Source organism: Pan paniscus, chromosome 10 (genome assembly GCF_029289425.2).
Source record: "Pan paniscus chromosome 10, NHGRI_mPanPan1-v2.0_pri, whole genome shotgun sequence".
Classification (NCBI taxonomy): domain Eukaryota; kingdom Metazoa; phylum Chordata; class Mammalia; order Primates; family Hominidae; genus Pan; species Pan paniscus.
In genome coordinates, this window is record NC_073259.2 from 128,878,799 (window position 1) to 128,905,379 (window position 26,581).

The following is a 26,581-nucleotide window of genomic DNA, read 5'->3' on the forward strand; positions in this document are numbered from 1 at the left end:
GTTTTATAAATTGAACATTTAATAGTGAATTGATGAAATTCTTAAATATATAAACTTGTCTACACACGCTGCAATGGACAAAATCATTCCCTACGTCATCTAACAAGTTCAGGCTTCTGTGTATGATGTTTTCTTCAAGTAGGACGGGTTATGGAATGGCAAAAAGGGTAGCTCAAAAGTTAATCAACATATTACACACAATTAGAACATCATGATAATTGTGAACCATAGTGACACTTGTTCTGGTGAACCCTGGTCTAACTACAATTATATAGAATGAAGGGCATCACAATCATATCAAGTATAGTTCTTATTAAAGAACTCAGTATCTCTGCAGGCTTACTAACCTGATGTTGTCTTCCTAGAGTAGGTTTGGGTATACGTAAATGAACTGCCCTCATTACCTAAGAAAGCATTGGTAGGTGCTTGCCTTTATAAAAAAGGAACTAGTTACTCTCAAGTTATAATACAAATGACCAAAAACTAACTCAAGAAAATCTACATAGCCTTTTCTGAACAATGTTAAGACAGAAACTGTTACTAGAGATAAAGAGGAACATTTTATAAAAGTCAAGAAATAGATAACAATTATAAGCATACAGAAAGTGAAAAGACAAACCCAGAGGCACTTATAACAAAAACCCATTTTCACAATAAAGAAAGAACTCTCAAAATTCAACAAGAAAAAGAAAACCCAATTTAAAAATGGACAGAAGAGTTGAAAAGACACCAAAGAAGAGACATAGATGGCAAATGGGCACATGAAAAGATGCTCAACATCAGTAGGCATTAAGAAAATGCAAACCAAAATTATAATGAGATGCCAATTCATACCCACCAGAACAGTAGAATAGCTATAATCATAAAGATAGATAATAACAAGTGTTGGTGAAGAAGTGGAGAAATTGGAAACCTCATACATTGCTAGTGGGAATGTACAATAGCATAGCTGCCTTGGAAAACAGAAGCATTTCTTAAAATGTTAAGACTAAGAGTTACCATTAGACCCAGCAATTCTGCTACTAGGTATCTGCTTGAGGGCAATAAATATGTTATGTCCACACAGAAACTTGTACACAAATGTTCACAGTAACATTATTCATAAAAGCCAAAAAAGGGAAACAACCCAAACGTCTATCAACCAATGAATGGAAAAACAAAAAGTATTATTCAGCAATAAAAAGGAATGAAATACTGATAACATGCTACAACACAGATAAACTTCAAAAACATGCTAAGTGAAAAAAGCCAGTAACAAAAGGTCACATACTGTATGACACCACTTATACGAGAGGTCCAGAATAGGCAAATCTAGAGAGTTAAAAGGTAGATTCATGGTTGCCTAGGGCTGGTGGGTAGGGAAAGAGGAATGGGAACGACTGCTAACTGGTACAAATTTTCTTTTGGGATGATAATGTGCTAAAATTGGATTACAGTGATGGCTGAACAATTTTGTAAATAAACTAAAACCCACTGAATTGTATACTTTAAGTGACCAAACTTTATGGTATTTATATCTCAATAAAGCTGTTAAACTATACTATATAAATTGAATGGACAAAAACCACAGGATCATCTCAATAGAAGCATAAGAACACATGATAAAATCCAATACCCATTCATGATAAAACTCTCCACAAACTAGAAATAAGAGAAATTTCTTCAACCTGATAAAGGGCATTTATGAAAAATGTACAACTAACTACATACTTAATGGGAAATGCTTTCCCTGAAGGATTAGGAACAGGGCAAGGATGGATGTGTGCCTTTGGCACTTCTATTCGACACTGTACAATAAGGGAGAAAAAGGGAAAAAGACAAAGTCTTTCAGAATTGAAAGCAGCAGCAAAACTGCCTTTATTTGCAGACCACATCATCCTATGTGCAGAAAATTCTAAGGAATCATAGACAAAAAACTACCAGCACTAATAAATGAGTTCAGCAAAGCTACAGTATTTGAGGTCAATACACAAAAATTAATTGTAGTTCTATATACTTAGCAATGAACAATCCAAAATGAAAAAAATTCATCAAAAATAACATCAAAAAGTAAAAAAATACTTAGGAATAAATTTAACAAAATAATGCAAGCCTTGCACACTGAAAATTACAAAACAGTATTAATAGAAATTAAAGAATATCTAAAACATCTAAATTAAAGAATATCTAAATAAACGGAGACACATTCCACATCCATGGATTGGAAGTGAACATAATTAAGAGAGCAATTTTCCTCAAACTGATCTATAGATTCACAATGCCTATCGAAATCCCTGCAGGCTTTTTTTTTTTTTTTGGTAGAAACTGACCAGCTGAACCTAAAATTTATACGGAAATGCAAAGGATCCAGAGTAGCCAGAAAAATTCGTAAAAGAACAACACTTACTTTAAACGCGACAACAATCAAAACATTGGCACTGGCATAAGAAGAGACATACAGACCAGACCTAATAACTATCTTTACTTTTATGGTCGATTTTTTTTTTTTTTTAAGAGACAGGGTCTTGCTACGTCACCCTGGCTTGAGTGCAGTGGCGCGATCATAGTTCACTGTAACCCCAAACACCTGGGGCTCAGGTGATCCTCCCACCTTAGCTCCCGAGTCGCTGGGATTACAGGTACATGCCACCATGTCAGCAATGCATTTTTGACAACGGTGCCAAGGTAATTCAATGGGTAAGTATAGTCTTTTCAACAAATGGTACTGGGACAAGTGGATAACCACATTTATAAAGATGAAATTAAATTTGTACCTCATGCCATACATAAATATTAACTCAAAATGAATCATAATTTTAAATGTAAGAAGCAAAACTATAAAACTTCTTAAAGAAAACGTAGGAGAGCCAGGCGCAGTGGCTCACGCCTGTAATCCCAGTATTTTGGGAGGCTGAGGCGGGTGGATCACGAGGTCAGGAGATCGAGACCATCCTGGCTAACACTGTGAAACCACGTCTCTACTAAAAAATACAAAAAATTAGCTGGGCATGGTGACGGGTGCCTAGTTCCAGCTACTCGGGAGGCTGAGGCAGGAGAATGGCGTGAACCCGGGAGGCAGAGCTTGCAGCAAGCTGAGATCACACCACTGCACTCCAGCCTGGGCGACAGAGCGAGACTCCATTTAAAAAAAAAAAAGAAAGAAAGAAAGAAAACATAGGAGAAAATCCTTGTACCCATGTACCTATTTACCAGTTTCACATTTTATGGATAATGCTTTTGGCACATCATCAAAAGCATGGTCCATAAAACGTGAAATTGGTAAAGTGGCTTTAACAAAATTAAAATGTTTATACTCCAAGGGACACTATTAAGAAAATGAGAAGGCAAGCCAGAGACTGGGAAAAATTTATAGTTGCAAATCATATGACTGAGAGAGAATTTTTGACTAGACATTTCACCAAAGAAGATAAACAGATGGTTAATAAGCACAGGAAAAGATGCTCATCAACTTTCCAACATCCTAATATCAGGGAAATACAACCCAAACCACTATGAGATACCACTTCACACCTTACTACTAGAATGGCTATAATAAAAAGACAATGTGTTTCAGAAAGCCCTTACCTGTCACCGAAGGGTACACTAAAAAATGGTTTAAATGGTACATTTTATGTTATATATATTTTACCACAATAAAAAAAATAGCCCCTAACAATTACAAAGAAAACGGGAGGCTGGGCTTGGTGGCTCATGCCTGTAATCCCAGCACTTTGGGAGGCCGAGGCGGGCAGATCACGAGGTCAGGAGTTCGGGACCAGCCTGACCAACATGGAGAAACACCATCTCTACTAAAAATACAAAAAATCAGCCGGGCATGGTGGCATATGCCTGTAATCCCAACTACTCGGGAGGCTGAGGCAGGAGAATCGCTTGAACCTGGGAGGCGGAGGTTGTGGTGAGCAGAGATTGCGCCACTGCGCTCCAGCCCGGGCAACAAGAGCGAAACTCCAACTCAAAAAAAAAAAAAGAAAAAAAGAGAAAGAAAAAGAACAAGGGAAAGGTGGTGAACTCAGCAGGAAAAAAACAAAAACCAAAAATATCTTCCCACAAAGAGAAGCCCAATTTTAGGTGGCTTCACTGGTGAATCCTATCAAACATTTAAAGAAAAAATTACATAAATCTCTTCCATAAAACAGAAGAGGAAAAAACACCAACTTATTCAGTGAGTTCAATTTAAATGTATAATTAAAGGCATCATGATTTACTTTTTGCAGAAATGCCTTATTAAATTATAAAAGATAAAAGGTTCTGAGCTGGAGGTACTGAAAACTGTTTCAATCCAGACTTTGTTACCAAGTGGTTGCATAATCTTTGTCGAGTTACATCAACATTTTCATTTGGGGCTTCAGTTTCTTAGTTTCTTTTTCTTTTCTTTTCTTTTTTTTTTTTTTTGTTTTTTGTTTTCTTGAACCAGGGTCTCACTCTGATACCCAGGCTGGAGTGCAGTGGTATGATCACTGCTCACTGCAACCTCCGCCTCCTGGGCTCAAACATTCCTCCCAGCCTCCCAGGTAGCGCCGCCATGCCCAGCTAATTTTTACGTATTTGGTAGATGGAGTTTCACCATGTTGTCCAGCCTGGTCTTGAACTCCTGGGCTCAGGGCATCTGCCTGCTTCAGCCTCCCAAAGTGCTGGGATTACAGGTGTGAGGGACCATGCCTGGCCAGTTTCCTCATTTGTAAACAGGGAGGTTCACCAGAGAAATCCTTTCCATCTATATAATTCTATGATACACTTATTACATAAAATTTGGTTTAAAACTTGCTCAATCCTAAAATGATACAGCCCTTCAGAAAAACAATACAGTAATATGTAGTAAGAGCCATTTCATACTCTCTGTCGAAGTATTTCCACTTCTGGATATTTATCTTGGTGATATAATTCAATAAAAGCAAATACTCCATAAAGCTATCATCACTGTAACAGCCCACTTGTCCAACAAGAGTGCAATAAGATGAGTAACACAAAGAAATGTCAAATTACTAAAACGATATGAAGATAATTTGTAGAAAGTATTTGTCTGGTGCAAAGAATCAGAATATAAATGATTTCAACTATGAAAATGTATACAGTATACAAACATATGCCAAATGGAAGGTAGTCTGCACTACTGAAAGTAGTATTAGGGTTGAGTCTAAAGATGGCTTCTTCTGTGTTTAATTGCAAAGTCCTTTGAAATATTAATGCATTATATACTCAAAGGGAAAAAAATCAAATACTTGTCCACAGGGTAGAGATGCAAAATATCAAGATTACATTGATAAGGTTCTAAGTTCCTCTGGTTTGATTAATGCTTCTGAGAGTGGTTATGAATCTGGAGTTCTCAGTAGACATCTCAGTGATTAAAACTTTTGGCTGGGCGCGGTGGCTCACGCCTGTAATCCCAGCACTTTGGCAGGCCAAGGCAGGTGGATCACAAGGTCAGGAGATAGAGACCGTCCTGGCTAACACGGTGAAACCCCATCTCTACTAAAAATACAAAAAATTAGCCGGGCGTGGTGGCGGGCGCCTGTAGTCCCAGCTATTCAGGAGGCCGAGGCAGGAGAATGGCGTGGACCCAGGAGGTGGAGCTTGCAGTGAGCTGAGATCATGCCACTGCACTCCAGCCTGGGCGACAGAGCGAGACTCCGTCTCAAAAAAAAAAAAGAACAAAAAAAACTTTTATCGGTGTATACTGAAATTACCCGTAATATTTTACTTGTTCTACTCAGTATTGAGGTAAAGACTGCAAGTCTGTGATTTTACAAAGTAGCCATTAAAATTCAGATATAACACTGCATAGTTAAAAATCTTTACGCCTGGGTATTTCACTTATCCCTATTACTTCCTTTCAAGTTCTCAACTTATAATTCCTTGAGCAGCATTTTCTGGTAGGTTCATCAGCCACTAAACTATTTGAGTTATACAACCATTAAAGTTCCTCTCCACTGAGGATAGTGGAAAAAGGGAGTGTGTCTCTAGTGTCTATATTTTCCCTCCTATTCCTATGGCTGCCTGCTGAGATGAGAACCTCAGCAGGATCTAGTCTCAGCATCTCCAAGGTTATCAGAGAGAATACCTGGTAATGCTACAACGCACAACCCTATTAATAGTAAGATGAACCATATGAAATTGTTTCTGTGGGCCAAAATATTAATAGTCAACCATCAGCAATTTTGTATGGCTCAACCTTGGATGTCAAGCCTTTGGATTAAGAAAAATATGATGTAAATTTCCATAAGGACATAATCTACTTACTTACAAGCATTTTAGGACAACATAAAATTTTTTTTTTTTTTTTTGAGACATAGTGTGGCTCTGTTGCCCAGGCTGGAGTGCAGCAGTGTGATCATAGCTTATTGTATCCTCAATCTCCTGGGCTTAAGTGATCCTTCTTCTGCCTTAGTCTCCTGAGTAGCTGGGACCATAGGCACTACCATCATGCCTGGCTAATTTCTTTAAAAAATATTTTTTGTAGAGACGGGGTCTTGCTATGTTGCCCAGGCTAGTCTTGAACTCCTGGCCCTGGGCTCAAGTAATCCTCCTGTCTCAGCCTCCCGAAGTGCTGGGATTATAGGCATACCGCACTGTGCCCGGCCAAAGATTAAGAACTTTATTAGCATCCTGGGTACAGTTTTACTTTGGTTTCCCTGGTCTTCGTAAGCCTACTAAAGTTTTGTGACTATACTTTCATTTTTGGTTAGAAAAAAAAAAACATGAAATGTTCTCTTTGTCATTTTATTACATGGATATTTAGTAGTTTTTTTTTTCATATTTCAAATTGTCCTTCCATTTAAACTCTTTGTTCCCTTTGAGACTCTAGAATCATTGTCAAAGACTCTCTCCTTAACCTTCTTAATAAAGAGTGGATTAGGTGATTAATTTCAGAACCAGCATTTTAAGCAATTAGTTTTTACATGTAAGCATTAACATGCTAAACTCATAAGCACAATGAAGAAGTGTTTAACAGCAGCCAGTTAAAGAACAAATAGCAGAACTCTCTATTCTGAGTCAAATCCTGCCGAAGTCCTGTTTTTCTTCACAGAGTAAGTTTTGGTACCAGCACTTTCAGAGCAATGCTTCCTTCTTCCACCTCCCACTTAAATCAACCCCATTTGAGAACATCTTACCTGAAACTACCATAGACTATAAGAAGAATGGAAATCAGAAATGTAGACACTTGACTGGAATCCACCAGGGAATAGGCCCTAGAGAAATAAGAGGAAAAAAATTTAAATCACATGCAGTGAGTCCTAATGGAGCTTACAGTCTAATGGAGTTCTATAAACCCCACTGAGCTTTGTTTTTATCTTTAAGAAGGAAAAAAGGTATAAATTAGCATTAACAAAATAACACAATTAAAATGAGATTTGCTAGTTTAACATGAAGAATAAATTGGTAGGTTTACAGCTATTACTAGTAAATATTTACAGCATGTAAAATGACATCAATGCAAAAATCCCATCTCTGTATATGTTTACAACATCCACCCCCAATTTAAAAAGTATCAAAATATCTACCAAATCTGTGCCAATGGCAAAAGTCTCAATAATCAGACTTTTATCCAGTTACATTTCAATCACTAATAGTATTTTACTGGTTTTGCTCGGTGATGAGGTAAAGCCTGCATCTCCTGAATTCCCCATTTCCATTTTTCTAACTGCCTATTGATTTTCTCCATCTAGATGGCCTACAGGAGGTTCTTCAAAGTCAACAAGTCCACCGCAAATACTCTCTCCATCTTAGCTGATCCTCTCAAGGAATGGTGTCACCATCCCCTCAGCTGCCAAAGCTAAAAATCTGCTGCCTTCTTGACAGCCCTTTCTTTCTCTTACTTCCACATCCCGAACTACCCTATTTCTCCTAATCCCACTGCCAATTTGTTAGCTCCCTTCTATGGCTCGGCTATTGGAAATCTTGTTTTAAAGGCTGTCTCCATGAGTTCACCCTCCACATTACCCATTCTTATTTGTCAGGGATTTTCCTAAAACAAACCTTAGCAGGTTTTTTTTGTTGTTGTTGTTTAATTTCCATTCAGCAAAGTATTTAATACTGCTTACATGCCAGGCACTCTGCTAGCCACTGGGATATACAGTAATAAATAAGAATGCCTTGGTCTCTGCCTAAATGTCTTTTCTAAAGAAATGAACAATTTCACCCTAAATAAATAAAAAAATGAACATAACTGAATGAATATAATCATGAAGAATGTTACAAAAGAGAGAAAGAGAAGTATAGGGTACTATGATAATGTATATTAGGTGGATGCAGTCTAAGAACAGGGGAGCTTTCCTTAGGGAGGAAGATGATTTAGAGAGACACAGGACACAATAAACAGGACCTGGTGATTGTTTATGGGAACCAGCAGAGGGAAGAATTGCGGTGATCCCTAGGTTTCCGCTTAGCTGGGTTTGTACCATTTAGCGAAAAAAAAAAAAAAAAAGTAACATAGGAGGAACAGATTTTTTTTTTTTTTTTGAGACAGAGTCTTGCTCTGTTACCCAGTCTGGAGTGCAGTGGCATGATCTCGTTTCACTGCAACCTCCGCCTCCTGGGTTCAAGCGATTCTCTTGCCTCAGTCTCTCGAGTAGCTGGGATTACAGGCATGCACCAAGCCTGGCTAATTTTTGTATTTTTAGTAGAGATGGGGTTTTACCATGTTGGTCAGGCTGGTCTCGAACTCCTGACCTCAAGCAATCCACCCACCTTGGCCTCCCAAAGTGTTGGGATTACAGGCGTGAGCCACTGCGCCTGGCCAGAGGAACAGATTTTAAGCTAAGGTTTGAATGTACTGAGGAGACAAGTGGATATTGAAACCGTTCTGAGCTGAAGATGTATATATACTGAGAGCTCATCACCTTCCACATGGTAACTGAAGCCATAGGTGTGTGTGAATGCCTCACAGCAGTGAAAAGAGGACCTAGGATCAAGGCCTGGGAAATCTCCAAATTTAAAGATCAGGTAGAAGAAGGAACTGCAAAGAAAACCAAGATGAAAGAGAGACAGAGAAGGAAAACCCAGAAGAGTAGGTTATTTCAGAAAGGCAGCAGAATTAAATGTGGCCTGAATTTAATCCCTTGCTCTACCACTTACTAGTAGCTAAGCCAGTTACTTAGCCTCTCTAAGCTTCAGCTTTTCATCTGTAAAATGGGGAATGACAACCTCAAACAGTTGTTAAAGGATTAAATGAGGAATTCATATTCATATAAAGAACATAACACATTAAATACTCAATTCACATCACTGCATTAGGAGGGAGACGCTGCCAACCATGAATGCTGCTGAGAGGTCAAGAAAGACAACTGGAGTGACCACTGGGTAAAGTGGTGAGGATGGAGTCAGATTGAAATTGGGTGAGAAGTTAAAGCTAAGGAAATGAAGACAGTATTTTGAAAAGTGCAGGGAAAAGAACGGCAGCTGGAGTGTAAATATAAGGATAAGGGAGGTCTTAAAACATTATTTTTTTTTTCAAGGTGAGAGATGCTCAACCTTTTCTGATGCTGACTGGAAATTAACCTCGTGAGGAAAGACTGATGCATACAGAGGAGGACATTACATTTCCTTTAATCGTTGTAAAAAATAAGACATATAATAAACTTTCATGATACACTGCTGTGGTCTATAATGGCAGGCTTTTGGATCCTCAGCTTTTTTTTTTTTTGAGACGGAGTTTCACTCTTGTTGCCCAGCCTGGAGTGCAATGGCACGATCTCGGCTCACTGCAACCTCCACCTCCTAGGTTCAAGCAATTTTCCTGCTTCAGCCTGCTGAGAAGCTGGGGTTACAGGCGCCCCCCCACCACGCCCAGCTAATTTTTTGTATTTTTAGTAGGAGACGGGGTTTCATCATGTTGGCCAGGCTGGTCTCAAACTCGTGACCTCAAGTGATCCACCCGCCTTGGCCTTTCAAAGTGCTGGGATTACAGGCTAAGGATCCACTGCACCCGGCGTGATCCTTAATTATTACAGATACATCCTGAAGTATTTATGGGTATGTTAAAAAAAAAAAAATGAACTGGGGAGTCCATTAGGCTGAGATGGCTCCAGTGTCTTGGGTTCCTAAGGAAGCCAACTGAAATCCAACTCAGAGTAACTCAACCCATCAGAAACTGCCAATCAAACCTAACCAGGGGCTTTACCAATCAGAAACTGCCAACTAATCTCTACAAGAGACTTTCTACTTTAACCAATCAAGTATTTTCTTTCTTTTGCTTCTGCAAAAGCTTTATAAAGGTTTTGCCCTCAGGCCCCCTCCAAGGAGCTGTGATCCACTTGTGATCTGGTGCTGCCTGATGCATGAGACACTGCTCAAAAAAACTCTCCAAAAGTTAAACCTAAGTTTATCTTTTAACAGGTGAAATAATATGATTTAAGATTTACTTTAAAATACTCTAAGAAAATAAAACATGGGAGGGATACACCAAAAAAAGGCAAACTTTTTAAAATTATGAAGCTGGAATGATAGGTATATTGTATCCTTCTCTCTTCCCCCCACACCAGGCTTTGAGATGGTAAGACAATTTGAATACAATTAAAACTACTAGAGGCAGATGAATACAAGAATATATGTTTTGGATCACGAATTCTGTTTCACAGCACCTCACAGGGGTGCTACCTTTTCCTAAATTTCAGTCAGCTGGGGAGTGGAGAAAGGTAAGGTAGGAGACATGAGGGCCACTCGAGCCTCTCTCTTGGGTCCCATCCAGCAATGATGCAGCTGTGGCTGTCCAGGGTCCTCTTTTGAACAACCAGATTATGTAGACAAGGCTCACATACCAAGAGATATCTGAGCTATCGTGTATCATGTATTAGGAAAATGAACTTCATCAATTTCTCTTTATTCTAAAATTATGTTTCTTGCTGTGTGACATAATCTTTGCACACATCTTCCAAAATTCTGAAAACAAGAAGGAACATTTTCTTAAAATTAAAAAAAATTATGACTAGGTTATATATTCATACAAAAATCAAACGTATATTAAAAAGTACATACACAGAGGTCTTACTCCCATCTAGTCATCACCCAACCCCCACCCTCTCAGTCATTTTTAGATAACAACTTTTAAATAACCACATTTTTTAGTTTCTTATTTAGCCTTTTGGAGTAAACATACAATATAAGAACATTATTTCTCACCACTTCTTATGAAATAGGTAGAATATTAAATATACTGCTCAGTATCTCCCTCTACCCCCTTTTACAATATAGCCTAGAAATCTTTCTGTATCAGGATGTGGAGAACTTCCTTTTTAAAATTTTCTTTTAAACATCAGCATGACAGTCCATTGTGTAGATGCCCCACAGTTTTTGTTTTGTTTTGTTTTGTTTTAAGAACAAGTTCCTTACAGGTGGACACTGGGGTTGTTTCCAAAAACTCTGCTGTTAACAAGTAATTCTGTAGTAATGGGCCTTGTAAATTACACCTGCATTGCACACACATGAAATGACCTATTTGTATAACATTCCTCAAAGTCAGATTGCTGGCTCAAAGGGGAAATGCACTTGCAATTTGATAGATGTTGCCAAAGTGCCCTACAGAGAGGTTACACCATTTCACACTCTCATTCGTAATGAACTCAATGTTCCTACCTTCCAAAGTGAGTACTGTCTAACTTTTGAATTTTTACCCATCTGAGAGATGAAAACTGGTATCTCAGTATGGTTTTTATTTGCATTAAAATTGTAATTAAAATTTAAAAATTAAAGTGAGATTGAGCAGCTTTTCTTTTTTATGCTTAAAGGTCAGCAGGTATTTTTAAAAGGCAATTTAAAGTTCTCTCCAGACTCCAGAGCTATAAAAAAACAAGAGCGGCTTTCGTCTGAGGAACTTTTCTTCTGATGGTGTCTTACTTGGATGACTTTGTTTTTGTATCCTTTGTATTTTGAAGCATATTGTCACTACCCTCAAGGCAGATTAAATATCTACACTTCCCAAATTCACTGCCTTAAAGTCTGATACTATTGTTTAATTATTTTGCTACATCTCTCAAATCAATGGAGGAGACTCTCTAGAAACTCTTAACCTCAGACTTCTGGAAGTCTGGAATTTTTTTTTTTTTTTGAGACAGAGTCTCGCTCTGTTGCCCAGTCTGGAGTGCAATGGTGCGATCTCGGCTCACTGCAACCTCCGCCTCCTGGGTTCAAGCAAAATTCTCCTGCCTCAGCCTCCCAAGTAGCTGGAATCACAGGAGTCCGCCACCATGCCCAGCTAATTTTTGGTATTTTTATTAGAGACAGGGTTTTGTCATGTTGCCCAGGCTGGTCTCAAACTCCTGACCTCAGGTGATCCACCCACCTCAGCCTCCCAAAATGCCAGGATTACATGCGTGAGCCACCACACCTGGCCTGGATTAAATTTTCAAAAACCAGCTCCTCCCTGACAGATCTTCTGCGGTGTGCTCCAGCCTCTGAGGAGCTGTAGCTACTGACTTTCTTCATAGTCTGTTTTTCTAGATGAAGGTTTGACCATGTGCAAAATATAAGAGTGTGACTAAGGTTGCCAGATCTCACCTCCATATCCTGGCAGTGAGCATGTCCCCCACTGCAGAACTAAATGCCTGATTTCAAAAAAACTGTTCAGATGTGTAATGGTTTCTTCTAACTTAAGTTTTGTTTTAGCTTTCAAATAAACCTATACAAGAAAATCTGGTTAAAGTTCACCCCTAATATTGTACATGGTATTTTATAATTTATACTAAGATCTTAAAAAGTTCTAACAATTTTGCAAACTTTACCAAATATCACATAACTAGAAGTTATAGCTTATTTTATGATGTTATTTGAAATTTCATATACTATTTTCAATTCAAACTATCATTATAAAAGTTTTTGTTGTTGTTGTTTCTTTTTGGAGATAGGGTTTCACCTGTTGCTTAAGCTGGAGTGCAGTGGCACGGTCTTGGCTCAGTGAAACCTCCAACTCCTGGACTCAAGCAATCCTCCCACCTCAGCCTCCCAAGCAGCCAGGACTGCAGGTGTGTGCCACCACAGCCAGCTAATTTTTGTATTTTTTGTAGAGACAGGGTTTCACAATGTTGCCCAGGGCTGGAGAACTGTGAATCTCTGTGATTATTAGTGTTTTTTAAGATCAAGAGCCAGATGCACTTCTGATCTTAGGTAGCCTAATTCCAGAGTCTCTCAAATTGACTTCAATATCTGCCCAAAACTGGATGACAAACTGAAGTTTCTATCTGTAATTATACAGTAATTAGCTATGTAATCCTCCCTGGGCAATCCTTTATATCTTTCTATTATCTATAAAATCCTCTTTGGGCCCAGATAAACTTGAAGGCCGAATTAATTTTTATTTTTCAAGGGTCTAGGTTTTGGCTGGGTGTGGTGGCTCATGCCTGTAATTCTGACACTCTAGGAGTCCGAGGTGGGAGGATTGCTTGAGCCCAGGAGTTCAAGACCAGCCTGGGCAACAAATGAGATGTGACTCTATGAAAAATTAAAAAAAAAAAAAAATCAGCCAGGCATGGTGGGGCGCGCCTGTAGTTCCAGCTACTTGGGAGGCTGAGGTAGGAGGATCCTTTGAGCCCACAAGTTTCAGGTTGCAATGAGCCATGATCGTGCCACTGCACTTCAGCCTGAGTGACAGAGCGAGACCCTGTCTCAAAAAAATTTAAAAAGTCTGTATTTTTATATTGTTTTGCTTTCAAAAACAGAAATATTACCAGAAATACTCTTTCCATCTTTCATGTTGCCCATCATTGACATAGCCAAAGAGGCACTGCCACAGATGACCCTGTTTCCAGGTGACTAAAATTGGTATTTTCCTCTTTTAATCACCCAATATTTACAGATTTAAAAATGGCTTAATATAAAATCTTACATTATACCAGTAGACATATATGAAGGTAAGCCATCATCTTACCCTGGGTAGCAACTCTGGTTCGTTTATTCAACCCATGGGAAATTCTTCCCTAGGGTCTTTTTAAAAAATGTGGCCAGCCTTAAGGCTAACTTACAAACTCTTCATTTTCCCTCTGCTAGACTGCTTTATCCCATATTTGTTTATGCCCTTGGTCTCCTGAAGTAGGCTCACTTTTCACCTACTCTACAAGCTCATAAAAATGAGCACAGAGCGGTTTCAAAAATGTCTAAAGGTTTTCACTGCTGGTAACGACAGGGAGGAAAAGGGCCCCTCCTGTATCATCCTCTATTCTGTTCTTTGCCCACACAAAGAAAGCAAGCCTTCATCAGCATTTCAGAAATAGACACAGATTTTACTACAGGAGCTGGGGTTTGGGGATCTGGGGTAAGACTATGATAAATGGAGTAGACAGGGAAGAAAAGGTATTCCAAGGAAAAAGGGTGGGTAAGTCTGGCCAATAATAGGAAATCAAAGCCCAACAATCTTATTTCACAGTCTCTCCCTATCCTACATTTCAGACTCTACCAAAGCATCAACAGAAATGCGTCATTCTTCAGGCCCTCCTACTGAGGTGTCTGTTCCCAGAGGCTCTGGGCGGACATGAAAGACAGGAACTACTCTATTCTGAGATAAAGGAATTCTTACTGAAACACAGAAAGAAACTAAATACATGCATTTGAGACACGCCAAAATCAGGTTAGCCAAATGTATTGAAAACAGTCTTGAAGACTTTGTCAACTGATGTATCAGCATAGGCCAGCTGTTGAGTTGAAATATTTTATATATTCATTATGAAGACCACTACTTCTTTAACTACATTCCTGCAAGCCTTTACCTTAATAGACAAAGAGTTACCAGAAATGTCTCTCATATACAAGACTAAACTCTAAGCCCTAAGATTTTTAGAACCATGCTGGATTTTAGTAACTGCTCTACAGTCAAACATCTATTTCGAGCTACTTTACCAGCAAGTGCTTATAACACATATCCTGCTAAAAATCATGCCAAACTGAGACACAGAGAGTACTGTTCTATAACGTGTTCTATGTGTCAGCCTTCCAGCTATACAATGAAAGCATTCTTGTCCACCCCAAAACCAAGCAACTACTATTCTAACACTGCACAGACATTGCCTTAGACCAGCACTTCTCTAACTTTGTGGTTGCAGAACAATTTACACTCTTAAAATTGAGGACTCCCAAAGAGCTTTAGTACATGTGGGTTAGTGATATTTACCGTATTAAATTAAAACTGAGAAAAAGTTAAAATATTATTTATACATAATAAAACCATTACATGTTAACATAAATAACATTTTTTAAAGGGCAAGTATCTATTTTCCAAAACAAAACACAACAAAAAAATTAAGTGAGACAAGGGACATTCTTCACATGTTTGCAAACCTCTTTAATGTCTAGCTTAAATGGAAGATAGCTGGATTCTCATATCAGCTTCTGCATTCCATCTACTGCCATATGTTGTTTGAACTGAACTCTATGGGGAAAAAAATCCAGCTTTACACAGATGGATAGTTGGAAAAGAAGGAGTACTTCATAGCCTTTTCAGATAACTATCAATATTGTTCTTTGATACTACACTAAAATTCAACAAGTGGTAATTTCTTAAAGGTTTACTGCAATGTGGAATTTGAAACTATCTCAACGGATTTTTTTGAATTTTACTATATTACATTAAAATTCACTGGACTATCCTGAACTTTGTGTGAACCTTTTACCCATGGATGATTTTGTAACATCATGCATTGGTAATCTGGAAGATACTGATTTGCTGAGTTATGCCGCTGTTCCAGATGTTCTCTCTTTTCATTATACAATATCTGAAAAATCATATTGTTAGTACCATTCTTGGGGCTTATGGTAGCAAATACAAATTTTCAAAAATTCTATTTTCACTTGAAAGCTCAAATTTTATCATTGATAAAAACACTTTTTTTCCCTTTAAGTGACAGGCTCACTTGATTCGTTTTTGAGAAACTATCTGCCAAATATGCCCAACAGTCATCCTTTCAAGTAAAAATGGTATTCCAATTTTAAACAAATCTAGTTCAGTTAGCATCTCAAATGACTGCACAAGTGGTTTCCTCAAGATAACCAATGGTACTTTGGAATACAGCAGAAGTGCTTTGTGGAAATTTTCCATTTTATCATTAAAAATTTCCATTTTATCACTTAGTGTACTCAAGGGTTAAAACTTAACAAAAGGAACTTTTACTGCTTCGTCAAGAACATTCTAAGTGTAAATGGCATTTCAGAAGATAAGCTGTGTGCCTGGTGATGGAGAACACCATGATTACCGGGACCGCCTGGTGCCACTGCCTTGATTCAGGTGAGGGCGCACCAGAGGTTTTACCCACCATTGCTTTGCCACCATGAGAAAAAAGGTACGAAAATGAAAAAGACAAGAAATGTTAGTAGTACTATGAAAACCGTATGACCCTATGGACCCCATGACAGGGTCTCAGGAATCTCCCATGGTCCATGAGCCACATTTCGGGAATTGCTGCCTTCTACCTTTACCCATAACCTCTGGCTATGCAAACTGCTAACAGCTTCTCACATGCAATTCTTACAGATCACAAAACACCAAAAGTTGTTAGAATTTTTTTGCTATCCAAAATTTCAAATTTAAAAATTATATGCAAAAAAACTTGTATTCCATGCTTACAGAAATGTTCATTTTTCCCTTTATGGAAATATGTTGAAATAGGACTTAATTTGTATCTTTATCTAAATTTTTTTTTTTTTTTTTTTTTTTTTTTCTGTGAGACAAGAGTCTCGCTCTGTCACCCAGGCTGGAGTGCAATGGTACAACCTTGGCTCACTGCAAGCTCCGCCTCCCAGGTTCACGCCATTCTCCTGCCTCAGCCTCCTGAGTAGCTGGGACTACAGGCGCCTGCCACCACGTCCGGCTAATTTTTTCTATTTTTTAGTAGAGACGGGGCTTCACCATGTTAGCCAGGATGGTCTCGATCTCCTGACCTTGTGATCTGCCCGCCTCGGCCTCCCAAAGTGCTGGGATTACAGGCGTGAGCCACCGCGCCCGGCCTATCTAAAAATATTAGTCTAACATTATAATGTTGGAGATCACTGTTTTCCACATTTCCCCATATTTTAAAGGAAAAAACCAAATATGTATTGCAAGCTTAATAACAGAATAGGTATGTTATGAAATAAAAATTTAATACATTAAATTTAACCATTTACGTGCAAGGTACAAGTAGTAAATAAAATAGTTACTTAAGGCTGGGCGCAGTGGCTCACGCCTGTAATCCCAACACTCTGGGAGGCTGGGGCAGGAGGACTGCTTGAGCCTAGTAGTTCAAGACCAACCTGAAAAACATATGGAGACCCCATCTCCACAAAAATATCAAAATATTATCCCTGCATTATCACAAAATATTTCATGGAAAGACATATATGAAATATACTATATGTTAATATTTTATATTTTACCAAGACTAGTACAATGAAAAAATGATTACTTCCATCAGAGATACAAAATCTGCTGACTGAGCAAATTCATATGAAAGAAAGGTATTAGTCTTCAAGGCAGTAAAGATGATCTGGAGTAATTTTGTTTTCAAATACATCTTATTGCCTAGGATAGATAAGAAAGGATTTATTGCTGGGGGCGGGGGGAGGGATTGAAACAGAAAGAAGACCCTACATTAAAGGCTTCGATGGCAATATGCTTCAACTTTTTCCTATGAATTATCCTCTAAGACAGGTCCTCACATCATAGTTTCCAAAGCATGCGCTTTTGATCGTGACTTGCGCACACAACCAGCAACACACTGTGGTTCCTGTGTTCACTGCAGCCGGAAACAGCCCTGGGCTGGCTGCAACAAACATAAGGCAAGGGAAAGAAATTAGGCAACTGGTTTCCTCGGACAAAGCCAATAGGTTCAAGCTGGATAAAGCAGTTTTGCATTTTTATTTGGCCAAGGGACTTATTTACAGAAAAAAAAATTATAATGCAGCTTTTGAAGGTATCTTTTTATCATGATCCAAGACTGCTTTAGAACTTGTACAAAATAAATCTCCTTAAAAACTTGCAAAAATCTATGTTAACATGCTGGTCGAAATTACTATTTCATAAGAAAAATGCTACTGGATATCTAAATACCCTCTCAGGATATGTGCTCATAAAACTTAATAAAGCCTAGGTATTTGCCCCAAATAACTGAAAGCAGGGACTCAAACATACTTGTACACCGATTTTCACAATGGCTGGGCCGTGAATAATGGGTTGGGTTGGGTGGAAGTAACCCAAGTGTCTATCGGTGAATGAATGGATAAATAAATTGTGGTACAGCCATCCAATCAAATATTATTCATCCTTAAAAAAGAAGAAAATTCTGATACATGCTACAACATAAATCAACTTCAAAAACATGATGCTATGTGAAATAAACCAGAAAAAAAAGACAAATATTGTTATGAGTCAACTTACATGACAGACCTAGATTAGGCAAATTCATAGAAAGAGAAAGCAGAATAGCGGATACCAGGACTGGAGAGAAAGGGAATGGGGAGTTTTTGTTTGATGCATACGGAGTTTCTGTTTGGGATGATGAAAAAGGTCTGGAAATGGATAGCGGTGACTGTTGCACAAAACATAAGTGAATGTACTTAATGCCACTGAACTGTACACTTAGAAAAAGTTCACTGGTAAATTTCAAATAGTATGTTATGTATATTTTACAATAACAACTTTTATAAAACTTAAGGAAAATTTTAAAAACTGCTCTTAACCTCTAAAAGAACTGGTTTTTACTGTGTCAGTTTCATTAAAAGATTATTCCCTGCCATTTAATGCTGATAATAGTTTTAGAAACGATTCTAGAAACGAAGTCTTAAAAGCATCCCTACGATTCCAAGATCTAACTTCAAGAAGAAAATTTCCAGTGACTTTTAAAAATGAATGCTACAGATGGACATTTAGTTATTTCCTGGGGGCTAACCTCTCCTAGTGACAAATTCTGTGGACAAGCAAACAGGAGCCTAAGAGTTTAAATCACAGTTCATCCCTTACTTCTATCAGGACAAACTAGGGTTTCTGTCTGGGATGATGAAAAAATTGAAGAAGGAAAGTCTCCTGAGCCCCAGAGCAAGGAGGGATTAGACAGACTGAATTTCAGTAGCAAATCTCCAATGACCCTGGGTGCACACTTCTACCTGCATATACCACGGTCACCTCAAATTCAACACATCTAAAAATCAAACCAAATCTCTCCATCATCTTGAAGTATCTAATGTCTGTTACAAGCTCCAACTAGAATAAATGCCTCTGGTCACTGTTCTGTCCTATCTTATGTATCACCACATGCATGAGGACTCTGCTAGGTACTGGCACTCCATGATAAAGACTCAGCCCCTACCACCCACCAAGAATTGCCTAACAGGGAGACAAAAAGAAGTAAACAGGTTACCAAATTAAACAGACAGGTGTAGGAACTCAGGATGGAGGCCTATGTGACAGTGCGACCTGCTGGGAGTTCACAAAGTAGTCAAGCAGTTCAGTTGGGCTAGAGAGGAGAGAGCAAGAGTGAGTGATCATGCGTGCAAGAGACAAAAAGCAAGAGCTAGAGCATATTCCCACAAAGGTGTCTGTGAGAGATGGAGAGTATGTGTGTGTGTGGGGGGGGGGCGGGGGGGTGTGGCGGCGGTGGCAGGGAGGACAGAGAACAAAAGGAAGAAAGGCCAGTTCACATAGGGCTACCAAAGCTAGGGATCTGGCTGTATTTGCCGTCTTCACTGGTATCTCCTTGTCACACTGTGCCTTCTATCCCCAGCACTCCATGGAATTTGCTCTCCCCAAGATCATCAACAATCTTGTTGTTACTTAATCTAGTAACACTTCAGTCAATATCTTACTTGATATCCCCGCTCCCCTTGCAGGATCTGACAACAGTAGCCACTTCCTTTTCTTGAAACGATTTTATCCCAGCTCCCACGACATCCTACTGGAATTCTTCCCTGCTCTCTGGCTCCATACTTTCTCCTTCTCCTCTGCCCATCAGGGCTCTGTCATCAGTTCTCTTTACTTCTTACTCCACATCTCATCTCTGGGTGATACTGTATACTCTCATGCCTTTGGTTATCATCTATATAGGCTGATGATTCCCTTTTCCAAGTTGTAACAGCAATCTTTTACTGAGTCATGTGCCCAGCACTGTCCTAAGTGCTTCCCATTATGATCCCCATTTGGTACAGATGAAAAAACAGAAACATAGTGGGGCGAATTAACCTATTTGTTTTACTACAGTCATTGTGTTTTATATAATTCACTCTAACACAAAGACTTTTTTTTTTTTTTTGAGACGGAGTCTCACTCTGTCGCCCAGGCTGGACTGCAGTGGCGCAATCTCAGCTCACTGCAAGCCCCGCCTCCCGGGTTCACACTATTCTCCTGCCTCAGCCTCCCGAGTAGCTGGGACTACAGGCGCCCGCCACCAAGCCCGGCTAATTTTTTCTATTTTTAGTAGAGATGGGGTTTCACGGTGTTAGCCAGGATGGTCTCGATCTCCTGACCTCATGATCTGCCCGCCTCAGCCTCCCAAAGTTCTAGGATTACAGGCGTGAGCCACCACACCCAGCCCACAAAGAAATTTAAAAGAATGGCACGAAGAATTGTTAGGAAGAAGCAAGCTGAAGACCTATGTATCACATAAAACCACTTTTATTAAAAATGGGACTATTACACATTTCTGTATTATTTGAGTTTTTAAAATAACACTAAAATTTTTTTTAATGGAACACAGGATTCTGGTGGAAACGTTAGCAAAAAAGACAAAAAAGTGTTAGTGATGTCTGATTTGGCTATATTTTTCACTTATACTAAATACTAAAAGCTTGTGTTCTTCAGTCGGATATAGAATTTAACAAGTAATACTACAGAGTAAGTTCTATAGTAGAATTTAATTTCCAAAGAGCCCAATTTAAATACAATGGTTTTCTTAAACTTTTATTTTTTCTGAGACAAGGTCTCACTCTGTCACCCAGGCTGGAGTGTAGTGGCATGATCACGGCTCACTGCAGCCTTGACCTCCTTGGGCTCAGGTGATCCTCCCACGTCAGCCTCCTAAGTAGCTGGGGAGACAGGCGCATGCCACCACATCAGGCTAATTTTTTTTTGTTTGCAATTTTTGTAGAGATGGGGTTTTGCCATATTACCCAGGCTGGTCTTGAACTCCTAGGCTCAAGTGATCCTTCAGCATTGGCCTCCCAACTTGCTGGGATTACAAGCGTGAAGCTGCCTGGCCTTCTTAAACTTTTGACATTGTTTTTCACACAGAAAACAGTAACAAATTTCCATGCCCTATTCACTTGAAAAGACAATTTAAAAACACTTAAGTAGCTACTGTAACAACATATTTCTAGAAAGCTTAACTGCAGATGGAATGGAACAAATGTTAAAGGGTAAACAAACATGCCCCCCACCCCCAGTCCCTTTCTCATAGTGTGCCCTTCCTTATATGACACTACCTTAAGTCTACTGGATAGTCATTATAACACAAATGGAATCTTAATTACTAACACCTTAAACTCATTTTAAAAAAAAGGACAGATCCAAACTTACATAACGTCAGTCTGATCCAGAACAATGTTCACAAATTTTAATTCATTAAATCCAAAATAATAAAGTTTTACTAAATTAATAATTGAAAAACTATATAATCCAGCCAATTATTTAGTTTGAAAAAACAAGCCTGACACACAAAAAAGGAAATTATGGCAAAAGCAGCCCCAATTCAGTTAACTGAATTTGTTATCAAACAGACCTGATGTATTCAGAGAAAAATTTTTCTGTGAGTTAGGAAACACTAAAGAGCATCTGTTTATTGAGCACCTGAAAGGAGTTTGGCTTGGTAGAGAGAAAAGAGAGTAGAGGCGAGAAAAAAAATCCCAAAAGAATAAAGGTCATGATCTTAACTCTCTAGTAACAGGGCACATGTACACAGGAATATCAACAGGAGCAAATATCGCTTGTCTTACAGAAGAATGGAATTCCAGAGAGACTCACTGCAAGATCAGCTTCTGTTTACAGAGGGGTTAAATTATGGTGTACTTGAAGTCAAGGTTTGTTAGCAGGATTTTAGCTGCTGGAGTTTTAACGTCACCTGAAAACATTGCTTTTATTCAACTAGTAGAGTAAAAATCATAAGAGTGTATAATATTTTTGGAAAATTAGTCAGGCAGAAATATTCAGTGTAGATAAATTGGGCAGAAGAGACTAGAATCAAGGAGACCAAGTAAGATTCTTATGATAATCTAAGCACGAGGTGATCAAGTCTAGGTTAGTAAGAAGTGGAAAGAGGAGGTGCTATAGTCACAAACTATATTTTGAAAGAAGAACTAATGGGACCTCTCTTTGTCCAGGGTGTCTATCTCTGGTGACACACTCACTGGTCAAGAGAATGAAAGCAGGGCAAGAGTTAGGACGGGCGCAGTGGCTCATGCCTGTAATTCCAGCATTTTGGGAGGCTGAGACAGGAGGATTACCTGAGGTTGGGAGTTCGAGACCAGCCTGACCAACATGGAGAAACCCTGTCTCTACTAAAAATACAAAATTAGCCGGGCATGGTGGCACATGTCTGTAATCCCCGCTACTCAGGAGGCTGAGGAAGGAGAATCGCTTGAACCTGGGAGGCAGAGGTGGCGGTGAGCTGAGATCGCACCATTGCACTCCAGCCTGGGCAACAAGATTGAAACTGTCTCCAAAAAAAAAAAAAAAAAAAAAAAAAAAGCAGGGCAAGAGTCAAAATTTCCATGGGTTATGACAAACTCAAACCTAGACCTACCTGCCTTGCCCTCTAACAGTGTTGGATGCCTGACTGGGCACCAAAATCCCAATTTAGGCACTCATGTATGTAGCAGAGACAGTTAGAGGTCACAACTTAAGGCAGAACCCTTGACACGGATCACCTCCACCCGGCCTAAAGCTTACCTAACAGCAAGCCCAAACAGCACCACCAAACAGTGCCAGGGGAAACCTGTTCAGTGTTACACAGCCTAGTAAGTGATAAGAGTCTCTGCAAAATCGCTCCATAAAGCAGACACTCAGCTGTCTCTGGCCTTAGCAATAACAAGAATATTTAATACCCTCGTTTTTCAGAAGTATATACAAAGGATCAATGACTAAGGTCTTTGATCTTTAGCTTCTCTAAAAAGATTCACACTAAATAATGTCTTGGAGTTTTCACCTAAGTTTATACCTGGAGTCCTGCTGTCCAGGACTCCAGGAGGGGAGAAAACACCAATACAATCTACTGTTTGAAACTAAAATAACAATGAGATGCCCTGGGTGATTTTATTTATGAATTTTCTAATTAATCCTGACAAAATTGAGACATTCATAAAATGAGTGTCAAAATTTAAAAGTCATATACTGGAAGAGGTTATTTTTATTTGGTAGCTGTAAAGGGCGCTGGACTCTGTTCTCCAGTTGGTGATTTCTACCAACCCTGGGAATGTTTTCAGAGGAAACTTGACTTAGCAGGAGTCAAATTCTTGGTTAGAGTTTAAATCACAGTATTTTGAAAGTGTGGGTTTTAAAGATTTTTCCAAACTATGTTTTCCTCTATATAGGTGGGCCACAAACAGCCAAACAAAAGTTATCTGAACTTCTTTATATAATAAACATGAGAAATACCCTTAACAGGGAAGTAGTTCTTTAAAAACTATCCAAGAAGCCAGACAAAACTTATTTGAAAGGCCTGTGAGACCAAGAAATATAACTGCTGCTATAATAACAGGAACAATAATAATAATAATATAATAAAATAATATAATAATAATACTTTGGGGGCTCTTACTGAGTTGCTAGACATCGTACAAGCTGTTTACATTTTCCTCATTTCATCTTTTCAACATCTCCCTGAGGAACATACTTCCACTATCAGCTCTAGAGATGAGGATACTGAAGCAGAGAGATGAACTAATTTGTCCAAGGTCAAACAGCTGCACAGCTTCAAGGAAGAACTAGCATTCCCATCCAGGCAGCCTGGTTCTAGATCCAGAGGTCATGCTTTAAACCATTTTACAACACTCCCTAGCTCAACCTGGCTTGTGCCCCCCAGCCTCAGCTGGGATCATTAAGTTGTACCATGAATCAAAACGCACCCTCCAAGAGCTAATGGTAAACACCACACGTGGACCATTTTCCAGACTGGCCCATAAAAACAAGTCTCAAATAATTTTTTTTTTTTTTGAGACAAGTCTCACTCTGTTGCCCAGGCTGGAGTGCAGTGGTGCCATCTTGGCTCACTGCATCCTCCGCCTCCCGGGTTCAAGTGATTCTCCTGCCTCAGCCTCCCGAGGAGCTGGGACTACAAGTGCACACCACCACACCTAGCTAATTTTTGTATTTTTAGTAGAGATGGGGTTTTGCCATGTTGGCCAGGCTGGTCTCCAACTCCTGACCTCAGGTGATCTGCCTGCCTCAGCCTCCCAAAGTGTTGGGATTACAGGCATGAGCCACCACGTCTGGCCTAAGTCTCAAATAATTTAAAAGGACTGATATTATACGAAATATGCTCTCCAACTACAGTTTAAATTAGAAATCACCCAAAGGAAAATCTGTGAAAATCCCCAAATATGTGGAAATTAAACACACTCCTAAATAACCCATGGGTCAAATAAGAGATCACATGGAAAATTAGAAAATATCTTGAACTGAATGAGGATGAAAACAAAACATATCAAAATATGTGGAAGGCAGCTAAAGCAATGTTTATACAGGCAAATCTACAGCATTAAGTGATTATACTGGAAAATAAAAAAGGTTCAAAAATCAGTTTTTGCCTTAAAAAAAAACTAGAAAAAAAAAGAGCAAATTAAACTCAAATCAAACAGAAGGAAGTAATACAGAGCAGAAATCAATGAGACTGAAAACTACAAAATTCCTTTCTGCAGAAATCCATCGGCTAGTTCCAAAATTAGTATGAAAGCAAAGAAGTAGAATAGCTAAAACAATTTTGGGGAAAAAAAGTTGGAGGATTCACATTAACTGATTTAAACACTTACTATAAAACTACAGTATTTATAGTGTGAATTGGTGAGGAATACACGTACTGTTCAATGGAACATAGATTCCAGAAATTCACAAATTTATAACCAATGAATTTCTAACAAAAGTGCCAAGAGGAAAGAAAGTCTTTTTTGTTTGTGTTAGAGATGGAGTCTTGCTCTGTTGCCTAGGCTGGGGTGCAGTGGCGTGATCACAGCTCACTACAGCTTCGAACTCCTGGGCTCAAGAGGTCCTCTGCCTCAGCCTCCCAAGTTGCTGGGACTACAGGTGTGTGCCACCACTTCCGGCTAAGTTTTTTATTTTTATTTCTTGTAGAGATGGGGGTCTCCCTATGTTGCCCAGGCTGGTCTTGAGCTCCTGGGCTCAAGTGATCCTCCTGCCTCAAGCCTTCCAAAGTTCTGGGATTAGAGGCATGAGTTATTGGGCCCAGACTAGGAATAGTCTTTTCAACAAATAGTGTTTGAACAACTGGATGTAAATATGCAAAACAAACAAAACTCACACTGTATGCAAAAACAGATCATAAGCTTAAATGTGAAACTGAAATCCATAAAGCTTCTAGAATAAAACAGAAAACTCTTTGTGACATTGGGTTAGGTTAAAAATTTCTTAAAACACAAAACAGATCATAAAAGAAAATTTGATAGGTCAGACCTTATCAAAATAAAAACTGCTCTTTGGCTGGGTATGGTAGCTCACACCTGTAATCCCAGCACTTTGGGAGGCCATGGCAGGCAGATCACTTGAGGTCAGGAGTTTGAGACCAGCCTGGCAGACGTGGTGAAACCCCGTCTCTACTAAAAATACAAAAATTAGCCCGGCATGGTGGTATATACCTGCAGTCCCAGCTACTCTGGAGACTGAGGCAGGGGAATCGCTTGGACCTATGGGGCAGGGGTTGCAGTGAGCTGAGATTGCACCACTGTACTCCAGCCTGGGTGACAGAGGGAGACTCTGTCTCAAAAAAGAAAAAAAAAAAACCAAAACTGCTCTTTGAAAGATACTGGTCAAGAAAATGAAAACACAAGACATAGACCAGGAGAAAATTCTGCAAAATACATATCAAATAAAGAACTGAGGCTGGGTGTGGTGGCTCACACCTGCAATCCCAGTACTTTGGGAGGCCGAGGTGGGCGGATCACCTGTGGACGGGAGTTTGAGCCAGCCTGGCCACCATGGTAAAACCCTGTTTCTACTAAAAATATAAAAATGAGCCAGCTGTGGTGGCAGGCATCTGTAATCTCAGCTTCTTGGGAGGCTGAGACAGGAGAATCGCTTGAATGCGCGAGATAGAGGTTGCAGTGAGCTGAGATCGCACCATTGCACTCCAGGCTGGGTGACAAGAGCAAAACTCCATCTCAAAAAAAAAAAAAAAAAGAGTAAATTTCACTGTTCACAAACTACACCTTTAAAAATCTGACTTTAGTATCCCAGTCAAAAGACAGTTAAGATGGTGGCTGGTACTGGGGTGAAACTCATGGTAGCTGTAAGAAGTTATCTGGTCTTACATACATTAATATTTGGAAGATGTATCTACAGGATTTCCTGATAGATTGAACACAGAGCATGAGTGAAAAAGAAGCCAAAGATGACTACTACCAAGCAACTGGGAGAATGAAACACCCATCAGCTGAAACGAGATGGAATAAGGGAGAGGGGAGGGGGAAGGAGGGG

At 39.2% G+C, this 26,581-nt stretch overlaps 1 protein-coding gene across 3 annotated transcripts in view; it reads right to left on the reverse strand.

The window, feature by feature from the left end:
- SPPL3 (signal peptide peptidase like 3) overlaps positions 1-26,581 on the reverse strand; it is a 138,356-nt gene that overhangs the window by 40,848 nt on the left and 70,927 nt on the right. For all 3 annotated transcript variants that reach the window (XM_034934655.3, XM_034934656.3, XM_055096258.2), the window contains exon 2: positions 7,110-7,187. In XM_034934655.3, the coding sequence (XP_034790546.1) occupies positions 7,110-7,187 (78 nt within the window). The remainder of the gene's footprint in view (positions 1-7,109; positions 7,188-26,581) is intronic.